At 39.4% G+C, this 17,417-nt stretch overlaps 2 protein-coding genes across 2 annotated transcripts in view; one reads left to right on the forward strand and one right to left on the reverse strand.

The window, feature by feature from the left end:
* Window positions 1–533: 533 nt before the first annotated feature.
* LOC114134707 (zona pellucida sperm-binding protein 3) lies at window positions 534–4,007 on the forward strand. The gene is made up of 8 exons (XM_028001466.1): window positions 534–1,087; window positions 1,164–1,276; window positions 1,356–1,462; window positions 2,239–2,413; window positions 2,494–2,608; window positions 2,689–2,768; window positions 2,846–2,931; window positions 3,336–4,007. The coding sequence occupies exons 1-8, from the start codon at window positions 617–619 to the stop codon at window positions 3,923–3,925; spliced, it is 1,737 nt and encodes a 578-aa protein (XP_027857267.1). The 5' UTR covers window positions 534–616; the 3' UTR covers window positions 3,926–4,007.
* A 1,336-nt stretch (window positions 4,008–5,343) lies between these two features.
* The window catches only part of LOC114134084 (uncharacterized protein KIAA1522 homolog), a 30,363-nt gene continuing 18,289 nt past the window's right edge, over window positions 5,344–17,417 (reverse strand). The window contains exons 3-8 of the mRNA XM_028000365.1: window positions 11,464–11,607; window positions 11,333–11,376; window positions 11,110–11,245; window positions 10,425–10,535; window positions 6,361–10,341; window positions 5,344–6,131 (exon numbers count right to left, since the gene is read on the reverse strand). Of these exons, the coding sequence (XP_027856166.1) occupies window positions 6,070–6,131; window positions 6,361–10,341; window positions 10,425–10,535; window positions 11,110–11,245; window positions 11,333–11,376; window positions 11,464–11,607 (4,478 nt within the window). The 3' untranslated portion in view covers window positions 5,344–6,069. The remainder of the gene's footprint in view (window positions 6,132–6,360; window positions 10,342–10,424; window positions 10,536–11,109; window positions 11,246–11,332; window positions 11,377–11,463; window positions 11,608–17,417) is intronic.

Here is a 17,417-nt window from a genome sequence, read left to right on the forward strand (position 1 = left end):
CCACAAACCCCATGTCTTTTAAATCCGTTATGTAATAGAGCAACACAAAGTAAAGTATCATTTTAAATTTGCAGTACAATTACTTGTCACATGTCGGTGTGGCCCTGGACAAGACACTTAATCCCAAATTGCCTACTGGTCAACATATCGGTGTATAAATGTAAATGCGAATGGGTGTGTGACTCTAGTGTAAAGCGCTTTGAGTGGTCAAAATTATTGGAAAATCGCTATATACGTTACATTTACCATTTTATTGAAGTTATCAGAAATAATTTTCACCAATTTAGCCACATATTGAAGGTCCACGCTTACTACAAATCACTGAAACCCGTTCAAAATAGAGCCGAACGTCTGCGATGCTTTTCACAATGTGGAAACAATTTGTTGAGAAATAATCTTTCTATTGTGATCTAATGCTGGAGATAAATTAAAATAGTTCATCTGGGTCTATATATTAAGATGATGCTGAAAATGGATAAATAAGACGAGAAATCAGATTCACATTTTTCTTTTTAAGCAACAGGAAGTTTAATCGCTCACAATTACTAGCAGCCGCGACTGAAGCGTTTTAACGCGCGGCTCGAAGGTGAAAGGCAGAAACAAGCGGTCTGTTGCGATGAAAACAACGTGGCATCTTTTTATTATTTTGTTTATTTGTGTGTTATCACTTGGCTCTATCTGCTGTGCAGCGGATTCATATAAATCTTTATTTACCACACGGAGAAAAGTGTTTAAAGCCATTAAACCGTCTACCGCAGAGGACAGAGGGGCCATCCAGAGGATTTCCAGACGTGCGCCTCCTCTGTCTCAGCTCAGGTCGGTTCATTCCTACACGCTGGTGACCCCCTCTCTGCTTCCTGGGGAGCCAGAGGCTTGGATAAAGGCGGACTTCGCGTACGCACCGGACGTTTCTGTCACCTGCTCCCCTTCGGACTTTGTGGTGCGGGTCAAGCCAACTTTCTATGGTCTGGGCGCAGAGGCGCAGGAGCTGACGCTGGGCAGCGACTGTAGAAGCAACGGCATCTCCAGGCCGCACGGTGACCTACTCTTCATATATCCCCTGACTGCGTGCGATGGAGCGCGGGAGGTAAGCATGTAGCCATGTGCGGCATTTTTTTTTTTTTTTTAGGTTAAAGAGCCATTTTTAACTGTCTTACGCACAGCTGCAGCACGATTATCTGGTCTACAAATACGTGCTACACTATGAACCGTCTCCCAAACGGTTTCCGAGCAGAGCGCACCAAATCGATGTCAACATTAAATGTCATTATCAAAGGTTAGATTTGCTTCTCTTCATTTTAATGCATACAGTGAATGTGAAAGTGCAAACGAGTTCCATATTCCTTGTCTTTCAGACACCATGCCGTCTACCAATTGGCGGTGCAGCCCACATGGCAAACTGTTGTTCTGCGCAAAAAACTGAAGGGAAGTCCTATGGAGTTCCAGATCAATTTAATGGATGGTAAAATTATTATTTTGAACAGTTCCTATTAAGCCCTACATTCATAGTGGACGACTCAATCAATTTAAATGTTGAATTATTATTTTTTTTGTCATTTGTTACAAACTTTGGAGCTTATTCTTTTCACAAAGTGCGACATTTCACTTGACATGGTTCAACACATCTTCACTGTGGAAAACTTGCACTGAACCTCAAGCAATTTGGACCTGGTCTTCCCACTTAGCCTCCAGACTCTGGGCCGTTAGGGCTTCTTCTAAATAGTGTAGTTAAGATTGTCTTGATTCCTCTGGTTAAGAAGTGGCTTAACATAATGACTGGGACAGTTTTAGTCCCTGTCCTGAATCCATTTGACTTGTGAATCTAACCCAAATTCATGGGTTAACTGTGCTTCACAATTATCCCTGTTGCTTTAGAAAATGTTTTGTTCTTACAAATTTTCAATTCACATGCTTGGATAAAGGCACTGTAGGAACAATCGGCTGTGGGCTTTTGTGACTTATCCACATTTTGAAGGGTGTTGGTGATTGTTTGCTGGACAAATGCCAAGCAACCGGAAATGTAAAGTCAACAACACGCCCATAACAAAAGGGTTAAAAATAAATAAATAAATAAAAACTTGAGTGTACATATATAAAATATTTTTTAAAATGCATACAGCATCAACCCCAAGAATTAGAAATCTTTCTAGGTCACAGTTCCTGCATTAAAGGCCTAAGTGAATTGTTTTTAATAAATTCTGAATACTACTTATATAACTGACTGTTTAAATGGCTCAGATTCGTGGAGAACACCAGCGAAGTCTCAGGTGTACCTGCTGGGACAAACTGTTAATATCCAAGTCTCTGCACCTCATCTTCCTCCTGGATTAAAGTTGTACACAAACAGCTGCTATGCAGCACCTTCTACTGGCTCCAAATCCTCCCTTAAATACACCTTAATAGACAACTTTGGGTATGTATTCAGGAAAATGGTAATTTAGGTGTTTTATGTGCATATATGTAAATGTTTTTTTTTTTCTTTTGAATCCACAGGTGTATGCTGGACAGCAAGCATGAACCTGGATCCTCGCAGTTTGTTTCTCGGACTGACAAGACCCTGAGGTTCTCCTTGAGGACATTCCAGTTTACAGTCGACCCTGACACTAAGGTGAGGATGGCAAATAATTGTGCTAAAGATTTTTTTATTTTAAATATGCAAGTGATGAGAGTAATTTATCGTCCTCTTAGGTCAGCATCTTTTGCAAGTTATTGGTTACATCAGGGGAACCAGGGCCTGCTCAAAAATCCTGCACCTACCAAGATCACAGGTAAGCAATGATTTCTTAGAGGCATATCTATTTATCTGTTTACTGTTTCTAGGTAAACTGTACATTTTCTTTCACAGATGGCGAGCACTCACTGGTGAGGATTCAATATGCGAGTGCTGTGATTCAACATGTGTGACCTCTAAACCACGGAGGGCATTGGAAGGTTTGTCAGTCCTTAAGTCCATTTCTGCTCAGCTTTATAGGGCACTTGTACTCTTCAATGAAAATATTCTTGCACTCATTCTTCTTTATTACACATAACACATGCTTTAAAATGTAATTAATATTGACCAAAATATGTAGAAATGTCAAATTTAACTTTTGACATTAATAACTGGATTGTTGGGGGAGAGAAATTTCAATAGAAATTATAATCCATCTTCAAACATGGCTATTGACTATCATACCACAATCTAAGTCTGCTGTTGACAAGACCCAGTGATCTTAAGTGAACCAGCTATCATTTCAAATCTATGAAATTATCAGTAAATGCAATATTATGTATACATCTTATTTCATGCTTTAAATTTTTTGTGTACCAAACACTTCTGGTCTTTTGTTCCAAAGGTTTTGCTGTCAGTAGACCATTATTGATCTCTGATCAGCCACACGCATCTGAGAATTGGTACCAAGAAATAATTCCATCTGCAGACAACAGGGGAAGAGAAGATGAAGACAAACTACATTACAAAGACCTAAATGATGATCAAAAACTTTGGGAGGATGCAGCTGGTGAAAAACACGAGAAGGAAAATGATAAATGGCTTGAAGAAAGTGAAACCATCCGTGGAGAAACGGTGGAACCAGAATTGGAAGAGTTGGCTGACAGTAAGGGGGTCTTGGAGCACAAGTGGAGTGAACCTAAATTATCAGATTTCAATGAGTTTGGGGAAGGTGAATCAAGATATGAAGAAGTCTTCGAGGCAAGTGAAGATGAAATCGCTGAGGTGAAAGATTTGCTTCTTCCAAGGGTACATTTGAAGGAGACATTTAGTGATGTTGTCCGTGAGGGGAAGCTGAAGCCCCCAAACCCGGAGGAAGGAAAAACGAAGAAACATGCATGTAGAGGGGATGAGGACAGGAGGATGATGCAAGGAAGGAATGAAGACGGTGAGGTAGATGAACGGGAGGAAACATGGTATTTCACATGGACATGAACAAAACGGATGACCCAACTGCTTGAGGATTGATCTGATTTTTGACTTGCTTATGCACAATAAATGACAGAAATCCAATGACTGAAGTGTCTTATGATAAATTTAAAATCTTTACTCAATTAATCTATTTAAGAATAGGAAAAATATTCAGTAGCATAGTTGACCATTTTTTTTCTGTTGTGCTACCTTAACTTTTAATGGCCTAGTCTGCCTGTCCCTATGATCATTTGCTTAACCAAATGTGCATAAGATTTTTACCATATCTGAACAAAAATTTGGATTTGAAATTAAAAGCTTAAGCAGTACTGTAGAAAAGTTTTTGCGCCCTTATGGATTTATAGTTTTTGTTTTTTTTAACATGTGGTTCAAATCAAACTTTATAATTGTAACCAATAAATTAACTTGTTCTGTTAAATTCAGTTCAAACATGGATTTCTAAGTTGGAGCTATTTTCAAATACTGAAAACATGGAAGTGTACTTAACCTCCAGTAGTGGTTTTCTTACCAAAAATACTGCAAGAGTGAATCCCAGAACATTCAAGTACTGCATGTTCCAGTTGCTTCATTTCAGATTGGTGGTTATAATTAACAAGATAAGACTTAAAAATGGCATCTATAAGAGAGCAACAAGAAAAAGAAAAATACTGCAGACCAAAAGCAAGAGCTCTGACTTTTCCCAAATGACCAAGATCATCCAGAACAGCAATTCAGAAAATGAACATATTTGCAGTTAAATAGGAGAACTGTGTACATATGATAGAAGTGGTTAATACCCAGGGTGGTACAACTAGTTAGGTTTGGAGAGCAGATGTATTTTGACATGGAGCCTGGTTGGATTGGATAGGTCCACCCACCTTAATCAGGTTAACTTTGTTAAATGTAGACACTAACAGGTACCATAGAATTGCACACAAAAAAATCCGTGAGGGACGGCGGAGTCCCTGCTCGAAATTCCGTGAAAGAGGTGTATGGAGCCTTGTGCCAGAAGCCCATTAAAATGCTGTTTACATTGTTTTAAACATGTGATTGTGAGCGTGAGTGGGAATAAAAATAGTAATAGGTATTTTGTTCCATATAACACAGTAGGAGTGTAACAGGTAAATCTTTTATGGATGCAAACGCAACTAAAAACCCACCTGTTTAGGATTGTATTTGAAACATAATCAATTAGAAATTTATTGATGGAATCTGACTTAATGTCGTGTTTTGATTGTTGATTCTATGTTGCATTGTGTTTCTGTATTTGATATGATGTAAAGCACTTTGAAATGCCTTGCTGCTGAAATGTGCTATACAAATAAAATTTGATTGATTGATTGAAATGTACAGTATTTGTGAAATGGTGTGAAATGCAGAAAATCTGTAAAGGAGGCAATAGTTTCACAGCACTCATGGAGTAGAGAAATTAAAATCCCACAATTTGTTTCAGTGTTTAATTTTCATTATAAATGATTATATCCTCCATTTCAGCCTCTAAAACCAGTTTGAACAAAAATAAGTTGGAACTATGAGTGGAAAGCATCGCTCCCCACCGTCAGAAACGAAAAGCAGCATGAAATGGGCTTCATAATGACTTTCTGATTTGACTGCAAATTTAAACAATATACTTTGCATTGAGTGAAATCCTCTCTAGGGAAGTCAGATGAAACATCAGAAATAACTTAATATAGTTTTTTAAACAAATATAATTGGTGTGGAAACTCTTTTGGAAAATATACAGAACTCTGGAACACATCCATAATTATTAGAGATGTTAAATAAACAAAAATGTTGTATAAACACAAATTAGTTCCCAAAGATCCCATTGATACAAGCAAGACTGAAGCTTTTGATTCAGCAGGACATATTTTAAGTGGTGCAATCACTTGTTGACACTAGAGGGCAGCATATGCCCTCCACATCTTGAGTACCATGAACAAAAGTCCCTCTGGCAAGAAAAATATACATTACTTGCTTTCTCTAAAATGCAAAATGAATGAATGAAAATTAAGACCCACACCATTAACATGAAATTCAAACTTTCTAATGCATAAATTCTGAAAATAAGAACCATATCAACTCAAATCCATTTGTTTCTCAAACAGTTGCATTAAAAAGAAGTCAGTGTTATTTAGTCCTTCCAAGGTCTCCTTCAGGCTTTGCATTCATGCTGATGATGTCCCGCTCTGAACAGTACCTGCTGTCCCGTTTATTTCCTCTGTGGTATCTGCAGATGGAAAGGGCAGATACAATTAGATTTGTAGCGTGTGAAAGGGGTTGGACTGTAGCAGTGATGCTGATTTGAATGTCGGCTGTTAAAGCAGCGCAGCTCTGGGCATGACAAAAACTGTTAAGTTAAATAGTGTTAAACAAAAAAAAACTTTTTTTCAAAGCATTTATTCCTTCAGGCATAGATCAATAAAACAAGTTAATCTCTTTATTCAAATTGCTCTTACCTTTGAGATCATCTAGCTGTGTTTCCTGTCCTGCAGTTTGCTCCACAGCGTCACTGGTCTCAGCCTCTTTACCCTTTGCTTTCGGTTTTTTTGCTACAGGTGGTGGCACTCTCCCTGCTATCTTTGACTCTCCTTCACTCGTCACCTTAGTGGAATCTTCCTCGTTGTTTTGCACATTTTCCTTCTCTTCTTGCTTTTGCTTCGTCTCAATCACTACCTTCTTGTTGCTTTTGGAGAAGATAAAGCTTGCAGTACTTGTCGGCGATTTAAGGTAGTCTAGAGGGGACAAAGGTGAGAGCCGAGAAGAAGGACCCTGTTTTGATCTGGCAGCTGTCCTGAGGCGGATGGCCTCTTGCAGGTTCATGGAGCCAGAAGAGGTTGTGGCAGGAGGAGACTCTTTCATTGGAGCAACAACTGTTGGTGAAGTTGCAGTTGAAACTACAACAGACTGAGACGGAGTTGGTGTTGAGGTGATGGTGGCAGGTGGAGATGTGGAAGTGGGATAGGTCATGATCAGAGATTTTCTGATGGGCTTCTGAGGAGCCTCACTAGTGGAAGATGAGGTTGGGAGCTCTTTGTCAGGGAGCTGTTGGTTCACTGGGGTCTCAGGTTTTGGTTGCTCTTTAGCTTCCAGGGGTTCGGGACTGTTCTTTACGGACTCCTTGGTTGCATCCTTGACCTCTTCAGCGGGTTCAGGGCTGTTGTTAATAACCTGCAGTTTGACTGTCTGCAGAGAAGATGGTGTAGCATTGGATACTGATGATTCGCTTGCATCCTTGGCGGCTTCCGGGGGTTCAGGGCTGTTGTTAATATCCTGAAGCATGACTGTCTGCAGAGAGGATGGGGTGGCACTGGACACTGATGCCTCGCCTGAATCCTTGGCAACTTCGGCTGGTTCGGGGCTGTTGTTGATGGACCGGAGCTTTACCTTTTGGAGAAAAGATGGTGTTGGTTCCTCTTTTACGCCTGTGGGACTTTCAGTGGGCTCAGGGCTGTTGTTCACAGACCGAAGTTTGATCATCTGTAGAAGTGATGATGTTATAGTAGAAGAGGGGTCCTTAAGGACACCTTTAGAAGAGGCCTGCTCTTGAGTTTCAAGGGGTTCCAGACTGTTTTCAACAGACCGAAGCTTGACCATTTTCAAGAGGGAAGGGGTGATAACATTCGACTGTTCTCTATGTACATCAGATGCACAAGCTGTCGTTTGGTGTTGGTTTTCTATGCTCAGAGGACCATATTTATGGTTACTGTCCGCAGGAATCTGTGCTGGCAAAGGTGGAGGCAACGGAATGTTAATAGGTTGAGTAGAAGCAATTTCTTCTTCCTCTTTTAGTAAAGAAGCATTTCTGAACTCAGATGGTGGTAAAATTGGTGCCTCGTCAGTTCCTGAATGATCAGTTGAAGACTTGAGCAGAGGCTCTTTGGGAGGAGAGGGAGGAATACACTGATGAGGGATTAAAATACTGTTTGGTAATTCTTTAGTTTCAGGTTTTGGTGGGGCACTCTTGTCTGGAGGATCTATTTCCTGCTCTGACGGTTGGAGCTGTGGTGGTAGGGGTGGAATACTCTGAGGTGGAACATACTTTCTCAGTGGACCTGCCTGTTCAGTGGAGTAAGATGTTTCCTGGGTATGTTGAAGAGTAAAGTCTTTAGAAACCTCTACAGCTGTCGGAAGATGGACTTCTTTAACTGGTGAAGCAGATACTGAAGACTCTTTTGGTGGGACAGAGCCCTTTTCAGTCTCAGTGGTTGGTGGAAGTGGAGCAGTATAGGGCGGGGGAGGCGGGATACCTGGTGATGGAGACACCTCAATACAATCTCCTTTCACATCTTGTCTACTAAACACAGCTCCAGGTGATGATTTGCAACCATAACTGTTCCCATTTGGTGGCACTTGAACAGGTGAAATCATTCCCTCCTCACCGAAGAATGGGGGTGGTGGAAGTGGGAAATCTAGCCCATCCGCTCCGTTGATGCTAACTTGAGCCATTGGTGGAGGAGGGGGAGGCCAGGATGATTCAGGCGAAACAACTTTTACAGATCTGGAAGCCTCAGTGGTCTGTGTGGCGCTGAGTTGTAGAGGACCACTCACCGATGAAGAAATATTCACTGATGAAATGGTGGTTGATGTAGCCGTGTTCGTCATTCCCTCTGCAGCTTGGCTGGACGTTTTCTGACCTTTTCTTTCACGCTTTTCTATATCCTTCACTAATATCCCATTTAAAATGTCACATACGCTCTCTTTCTCTTTCTTAATGTTACCTTCCAAATCTCCATTCTGAGACAATCTTTCAATCTTCTCTTTGTGAATTTCTGCATTTAAAATCCCACTTTCTTGAACTTTCTTTGCCTCTAGCGATTCATTTATTGGCTCTACTGTTACCGCCATGTTCTTGTGTTTTCTTTCTACTGCAAAGTTCTTTACAGATCCTTCTCTAGACACCGAGGGAGACTGTCTCTGTTGTCTCCTGTCCTTTGGATTCTTCTTTATGATGGCAATAGGGTTGTCAGGAGCAGGAGGCCCCAGAAGTAACTCAAATGTACGTTTACTGTGAGCCCATACCTCAGGGGGAGGCGGTGGTGGGGCATGGACTTTGGGTGGAGGAGGGATGTTGAAGAGTTCTCTCAGGGTCTGAACTGAGGGGCTGACGCTGACTGTGTCATGTTTAGGTTCAGCAATCTCTGTCTGGGTCGAGACGCCTGGAGCCAAACTAGAAGAGTTCGGCCCAGAGAATAACTTTTGAAGCTTTGTAAAGAACCCCTTTTTGTGCTTTGGAGACGTGCTGGGTGGCTGTTGTGGGGATGTTCCATCTTGGCTGGAATAACCACTGGATGGAGACAATAATCTAGTGTGCTTGTTCTCTTGAAACTGCTCCTGCTTTTCTTCTGAAGCATCCTTGCAATCTATTGCTGCAGCCTTTTTCGAATCCTCCGTCTTTGGTGCCAGTAGCTGAGATTTCTTTAAAGCGAATAATGTGGAACCTGTAGAGTCATCTAGAGAGCTGGTATCTCCGTGATAACCAGGGCTGTCTACACATGAGGAGGGCAATGGGGATGATCCAGGTTTATGGTTTTCCTTTTCCTTGCTAGGGGCTGACGGTTCTATTGGAAGCTCTACCAGATCCTGTGATCGCCGTTTCATTTTGCTGTGAAGGGAATAGGAGCGACTTGGAGGAGGTGGAGCTCGTTTGGACTTAATGACAGAGAGGCTACGCACAAACTGCCCATCTTTCTGCTCTCCCTTAATTAGGACCTTGGTGTTGAAGGTGCCATTAGAATAATTGCTATTGACCTTATAATGCTTAGCAGACGTGTCTACATTGTGAGGCATTTTTTGCCTGCTGTTGCTGGAGATGGTTGAGGAATCGGACACCAAGGTCTCTGAAGAATCTGAATTGCTGTAACAGGAAGTGTCAGACAGAGTAGGACCATTGTAGCGGGAGACAGAGGTGATATTGGAGGAAGTGGTTCTGGATGAAGAAGCTCTAGATGAAGCGCGAGAGGGAGCTGGGCTGGACACCAACAGGCTGCTCTTGCTGACCATGCGGACACTGCTGCGACTTCGACTGCGGCTGATTTCCACTACGTCAACGGAGGGTGGTAGCACAGCATTAGGAATTATTTTAGACATGTATGCAGCCTGTGGTGACATGGTCATAACTGGGCTAGGGGGCTTTTGTTGGAGACTGGACGCAGTAGTCATCCACGGCACAGCCACGGACCGAGGTCTCCGCTCATCTTCAGAATGAGGAGTGAAACGGTGCAGCAGTGCCAGGTCGTCTTTATGAGCAGCATGGGCAGCATTCAGCTGCGCCACCTTCTCTTTACTAAGTGGATGGATGATGTTTGAGGTTTGAGGAATGGAACCAAGTTCTTCTGGTGATTCTGGCCCAACAGTCGAAGGGCTGTTATCCGTATCTCTGTTGAAAAGTTGTTCTTCATCCAGCCGCCGAGTTACCATCCATCCCACTCTATCCAAGCCTGATGAAAGTAAAAAAATAAAAAAATGTTTACAATCAAGCAACAAAGAAATGTTATGTTATTTTAAAAAATTAGCTGCATACCAAACTCTTTCTGAACATGTCGTGGAATCCCTGCAACACTCCTCCGTTGACGTTTTCGTGTTTTGCTTTTTTCTGACTTTTTACCAGAGTTCAGTGGTCTGAATGTTGATGCTGAAAAAGCATAGGAAATTAGTTAAATAATAAAAATGGTACTGAGTCATTTATACCCTTTGCCAATTCAGATGCACATTTCGTTCCAACCTATTCCATTTCCCCCAAATCAATGTACTTACATTGCAGAACAGTTTTTTTCCCTCCTAGTTCAAGTTGTTTGATGAATGACTGGGATAAATAACCATTCAAATGCTCAAATTTCACTTACAAGTGAATTCAATTTTGCATTCTCTTAAGATTTTATGTCATACCTCACTTAAAATCAGGTTGGTTGACCTGATTTTAAAATTGGACCCACTGAGTCTAATGAAATATGACAAGTTATCCTATAGTCCCTGATAGAATGAAACCTTTGAGCATCTTTAGTGGAAGATATTACCAAGTTGAGTCATATAACCACATTTTGTTGTGTTGGGCTATGACAATTTAAAGTACATTTTTAACCTTTGGTTAAAGTTTACACAAAAACAAACACTAAAAAGGAAAGAAAAAAAGGATAAAAGACTACAAATCCGAGTGTGAAACCTGTAGAATGATGATAATAAGATAAATACTGTTTATATCACATTACCTTGTCTGGTGAGTCCAGAGCGGGACGATCTTGCGGACATTGATGACTGTCTTGAGATAACTGAGGATGTGTCAGGAATGGTGCTGTCTGTCACGAACCCTGCACTTTCCCCGTCTGTTTGGACCGTCACAGTCGACTAGGATAAAATGAAATGTAAAAATATATTTAACGGATAATAAAAACATTTCATTTATATGTACATAAAATTGCATGCCAAACTTACAACTGTGCTTTCATTATCTTGATACTCCACTCCATTACTGTTTTCTGGCAAAAAAAAAACATGTTCAGACTCACTGCAAATTCGTACAAGTAACAACATCCCTTCCTTTCAAATTAATCACATCAGCATACCTTCTTCCTGCATCATTTTCAGCCCCTCGAGGGCCTCGGTGTGGAGGTCCTCCATGTACTTGGACCTGCTGCTCTCGATAAAAACATTCTCCTGGAACTGTGGGGGAGCTGGAGTCTTGTCATCATCATTTAGCTTTGGGGCAGCTTGGTCGAAAGAAAAGCAAAACAGGAAAACCGGATTAGCTCACATTAACTTGAAGCTTCTTTTGACCAAACACCAACAAAACAGAGAGACCAGAACAGTAAGAAATGAGACGCAGAAATTTTTATCCTGTTGGATGGAGCAGACCCCAGACCTGACAGGTTACAGAGAGTGCTGGAACCACACTGGAGAAAACCCAACCGTGAGGAAAATGTGGATTTATCGCAACAAATATGCAAAGACATTGTCGTTTAGAGGTGGGAACATCATGGTGTGGGGCTGTTTTTCCAGCACATGGTTTTGGCAGACTTCATATAACTGAAGGAAGAATGACTAGACAAATTTCCTAAGACGTTCGTGACAAAAATCAGAACAAAATTCCAGGCACGAAACAAAGTAAATTTGATTTTAGAAAAAGAAAAGAAAATTGATAAGAAAGTTGGACGTTGATAAGAATCTGAACATTAAACAATAATTCCAAGCACACAAGCAAGAAAACTTTAAATTTGAGTTTAGAAAAAGAAAATAAAGTTGTCAGAAAGACCAAGTCAATTAATTGACTTAAATCCCACCAAAATCTATGTTAAAAAAAAAGATCGGAGTGCATTACAGAGGCTACCAGAACCTCCAAGAGTTGAAGATAGCACGTGAGGAAAAATGAAACTAGTTGGTTTGTAATGGCACCATCTTGTGTGAAATATTTGATGTTTACTAACACTTTGACCCCATTGAGATCCATTAGCAATAGGTGATCCATAATTCTACTGTATGTAGACTAATCCCAAATACATAAAAACAATCAATAACTAAAAGTAACAAATGTACTTTTATCTTGTACTCCAAACATTAAAGACTCAGATCATCAACCTATCACAAGACCTTTATGTAATCGTCAGAACTGCTCCGCATTTAGCTGTTCTACTTCTTTAATTAGACTGGAATTAGCTTAGTGGCTGCTGCCAGTTTTCACTTTCTTTTGCTGTAACAACATTACAGTGGCTTCTGAGATGCAGAAAACAAAACTGTTTAGTTATTTACAGGTAGGCTTAATTTAAATTCCTTTTAGTTTCTTAAGTAACATTTTAAAGACACAGTTTTTGTTTCTTTAAAGGTGTTAAATGTCAACATATAACATTAGCATTCTTAGCAATGTCTCTTGATGTACATTTTGTTGTTTGAACATGAATAATAAAATACTTTAGATTTCCAGGGAGCAGCAACAAATATCAGACTACTTCAACGAGCAAATAAGGCTGTTTTCACTTACCCTTATTCTTCAAAACAGATGGAAAGCAGTTAAAATACAAGATAAAGTAATTAGTTGAAAGTACCACCATTGCTACTTCTTATTTCAATTAAAAAGTGATCCAAAAGTTTAGAGTAAAATACACCAAAATTGTCTGGAAGGGCAAAAATATACTCTCAATAAATAGACCTTTGATCAACAGATGAGGAACATCTCAAAAACAGACAGTTTTTGAGATGTTTTTGACATCAATGTTTTGATGACATCGATGTCATCAAAACAAGAGCGGCTGGACGGCCAATAGACAACAGAGTCCAGACAGTAATCCTCTTTAGCCTAATTCCTGACATAACACCCCTCCATTCACACTTAAACAGATATTCTGAATTTCATTGTTGTTCCTCATCTGCTCACCCATGATTGGTCAGCCAGGAAGCAGATGCTGCTGATGTTGACCTCATAAACAATATCAGAAAGAGAAAAGCAGGAGTTGCCAAGGCTTAAAAGGTAGAGGGGCATCAAGGTTGCTTTGTGTTGCATCTTTCACTTTAAAACTTTTTTAAAACTACAGGTAAACTCTGTAAATTTGAATATTAGGAAAAAGGTCTATTTCTTTCATTAGTGCAATACAAATAGTGAAATTCACATATTATGTAGATCAAATAGATGCCAAATACGCTTTTACCTCTAGTAGTTATTATGGCTTACAACTAACGAAGAATCAATGTTAAAACATAATTGTAACAAACAATAATTAGAAGTTTATTTACCCATAAACTGTAACCATAAAATTATTATAAATAAATGTTTAAAATACTTTATTTTGTATAAATTTATTAATATATATTATAACTTTAACTTTTAGAATTAGTCTCTTAATTTAGTTTAAGAGATACTAAAAATCAGCATTTCCTGGCTACACTGTTAACAGAACTTTGAACTTCTTTTCTTTCTTTGAGTTCATGTACAGAGACATAAACTTAGCTGTTTTGCCACAAGATGGAGTAAGTGAACCGAAATTAGTCAAGCGAAGTAAGCTTAAAAGCATGTTTTCAACAGAAGCCTGCAACTCCAGAGAAACACTCAAACACATGAAAAACAACAGAATGTTTGTTTTTAATTTGAATTTTTTACTTGCACGATTTGGAGAGGCACCAAAATCTCAAGAAGCTGTTAAGGTGTTGTGACAACACCTTCCTAATTCTGTTAATTTGTCATCTGTAAATTTTACATTGAGTGTGAAGGGTTTTCACTTCCTGGTGTGCTGAACAGGCATGACATGGAGGAATGTTTGACATCTGAGCAAATGGAAAACATTCCCATGGTTGTGATCCTAACAAATGAGTCAGACAAAAGCACTTTGCAAAGAAACGGACGAGTGGTACCGGTACTTTAAGACAAGAAAAACATAGCTCTAGTTTAACAGGACTGGCTGCTAAAAAGCCTTCTGTCCACATGTGTAAACAGAGAGCTGCTCAGCATGTACAAAGCTAAGTGAGTCTAGGAAAATCCCTATCTAGTTACCATGACAGGATACAGAGAACTAGAGACGCCTGTAGTGATGGGTGGGGCAGGCCTGCCCATCAACACAAGCCCCACACTGTCACTCATCCTTCACTCTGTAATCTTGTCCATATTAATGACACCATCTGTCACTGCTGGACTGTGAGAAACCTGCTGCTGATTATTTATGAACTCAATAAACTCGTGTTTACATCTCAGATTTGGATATTCATTCTGATGGATTTGACTGTGTGACTATTCCAGTCAAGTTTGGAAGCCAGGAGAAAAAAAAGCAGCTTAGTTAGGATTTATTTGACATGGAAATAGATAAATTAATTCAGATGAGATCACAACAAAATAACCAAACATCTGCTTAACTCTTTTTTTTTTTTGTAATCTAAGAAACACTAAGGGATTAGAACATGTATTAGATGTGGTGAAATGAGGGAATCGGGGCATAATAACACCATAATAAAAAGAGTGAACTAAAACTAAAAATATAGAACTACTTAAAATTAAATAAAATGAGATTCAAATGAGCATAATGGGAACTGTCATGTTTTTATTAAACTAGCTGGCAAAAAATTTTTCCAGGCAAGAAATTTTACAAAGAGAGGTGGCCAGATGTTAAAAATCTGTAATGGGCTTTCTAACACATGAATATGACTAGATCTATGCTCTACAATCCTTAAAAACCCTAAAGGAATGGTTGCATTCACACTGAGATTAAATTACATGCAGGTGAGCTCTATTTACCAATCAGGTGTCTTCTGAAGGGAATTGACTCCAATGGATTTTACTTAGAGGTTTCAGAGTAAAGAGAGCTAAAGAGAAATGTATTTCATATTTTCAAAATAGAATAACTAAAGTTATCTTAAAATACTAAATTAAAAAGATATTCAGATGTGCAATAGTGATTCTTTGAGATTAGATGATTTTTTTAGACAGAACCAAAAGCTTTCATGGGAGTATGTTGCAACAGAAGAAACTCTTCCTGTTCCTTCTGGTTCTACAACACATGGGTCTTCTGCCAGCAGTGCGGGGGACTCTCTTGAGTTAGCTGTTGTTCCAAAGTCCTGGAACAACAGCTAAATGCAGCCAATCAGTTTCTCAACAGACCGAATCACAAGTTTTCAGTTTGTCTTGCCGCAGACAAACTGGTATTGATGTGGGAATGAAGCAAAGTCTCACACATGCACACACCTCCGGTCTCTGTCCTAACTTGCCCTTTTACCTTGTTTTGCAAAATCAGGAAGACAACCATGCGGAGATGTTCTTTGCAGCTCTGAGGGTGACATCTGCCAGGTGTTTTAGCCTCAATAATCGGTGCAAACTTAAATAAAGGCTATGTGATCACTGTGGGAAAGGACAGAAGGCGTACCGCTTTTGAAATCAAACTTTGGTAGACATGCGTGTTAATGCACCCAGGTCAAACCTTGGCCTTCTCCATCAACTTCTTTCATGGTTTTCATTAAATCAAATTTAAAAGTCCCAGCTGGAAAGCACGAGTGTTGTGAGAAGAAAATGGATCCAGGTAACAGATATACCTGCATCGTGTGGCGTGTACACACACGCCATGATCAGAGTCAGATGACACAATTGATTCCCCAGGAAACCAGCATGTATCAGATTCCTCTCAAAATAAACAGTTTCCAAACGAACCCAACGCACAGGTCAATGGACGTGTTATCTTCTCAGGCCAATCCATCTGAAACCTCACAGCAAGGAGGTGAAAAATTATTCCTAACTTTAAAATAAAGTCTGAAAGGTTCTGAAAATAAATTAAATCATATTTGAAAATGGTGAGCAGAACAGAAAATATTCAGACCTGCTGGTGCCCGTTTAATGGCAGATTAGTTTGCCAAAAGTCTCTACTATATGTGTGACAGACAATAAAACATGGCTATAAGTTATACTCAAAATACCACCTCAAGGGGTGTTTGTCTCTGCCAGCCAGGCAATGGCTGTCCAGACTCATACAATAAATGCATTGAAGAGCTGAAAACCTGTCAGAAAAAGTATTAAAAACTCTTTATAGGTGGTTACCGAAAGTGATTTTGGAAGAATGTATATAAAGCTGATCCAACAACAATCTTTAATGCTTTATAGGTTTGGGTGTCAGTGCAGATTCTTAAATGAAGCTACATCACAAAAAGCTATAGCCTACTATAACTTCTATTTTAGGTATGAAACCAGCATTTATACTGTATATTTTGAACTTCAGACCTGCTCTGAAAACTCCCAAATAACCAAAAATAATGGTATGGCCCAAACAACTCATGTTTTTTATGCTCCACTTTGACATAATGCTGCTTTTCATATATAAGCTTCCATATAAAACTCTCTGTATTTACCTCAAGGTAAATACAAAATATTTTAAAAAATCACAAAATAGTCTATTTACGGGAGATGTATAATCTCCCACCGAAACATTTGTTGCAGTTTTTACCAGTGAGTGTTGAGGACCTTTTTAAGTTCTTGAACTTTGGTCAATCATTGCTAAGCCTTTTTGGCCATTGTATTGATTTAGCCATTTCTCAGACTGATAAGAGCAACTTTAGACAAAAATCTTGTTTTCTTCTAGACATTTACTAAATTACTAAGATCAACTATCTGCCTTTCTTGAAAGACAGGATTTTTTGTTTTTCTCATTTTGAGAAGTGGCAAAGAAAAAGTCAAACCATACATTTAAAATTGTTTACATTGAGTTTGTATACATTTTTAGGGCGAACCACTAACATTTGATGTTATGTGAAATCAAATATTTAAAAGTTTTTCAGGCATGTGTGCCTCTTGAAGCTACTTTTACAGAAGAAAAATGCCATTGGAAAGCAGCAATAATATCAAACACTGACTTGAGTTGCTAAACTGGTGAAGTAAAATGAACAAAACTATCTTTAACAAGACTATCAGATGTCTGTTGTTCTGAAATTGAATAACCAAACCACACATTTCAAGAATGGTGGCTTGATAAATTTACAAAACAAGCCACATACTTATCAGCGTCCATGAAGAAGTGTGCTGGCAAACATTTTCCCTTCTCTGACAATAACCTGTGCAGTT

The sequence above is a fragment of the Xiphophorus couchianus genome, chromosome 19 (genome assembly GCF_001444195.1).
Source record: "Xiphophorus couchianus chromosome 19, X_couchianus-1.0, whole genome shotgun sequence".
In the NCBI taxonomy this organism is placed as follows: domain Eukaryota; kingdom Metazoa; phylum Chordata; class Actinopteri; order Cyprinodontiformes; family Poeciliidae; genus Xiphophorus; species Xiphophorus couchianus.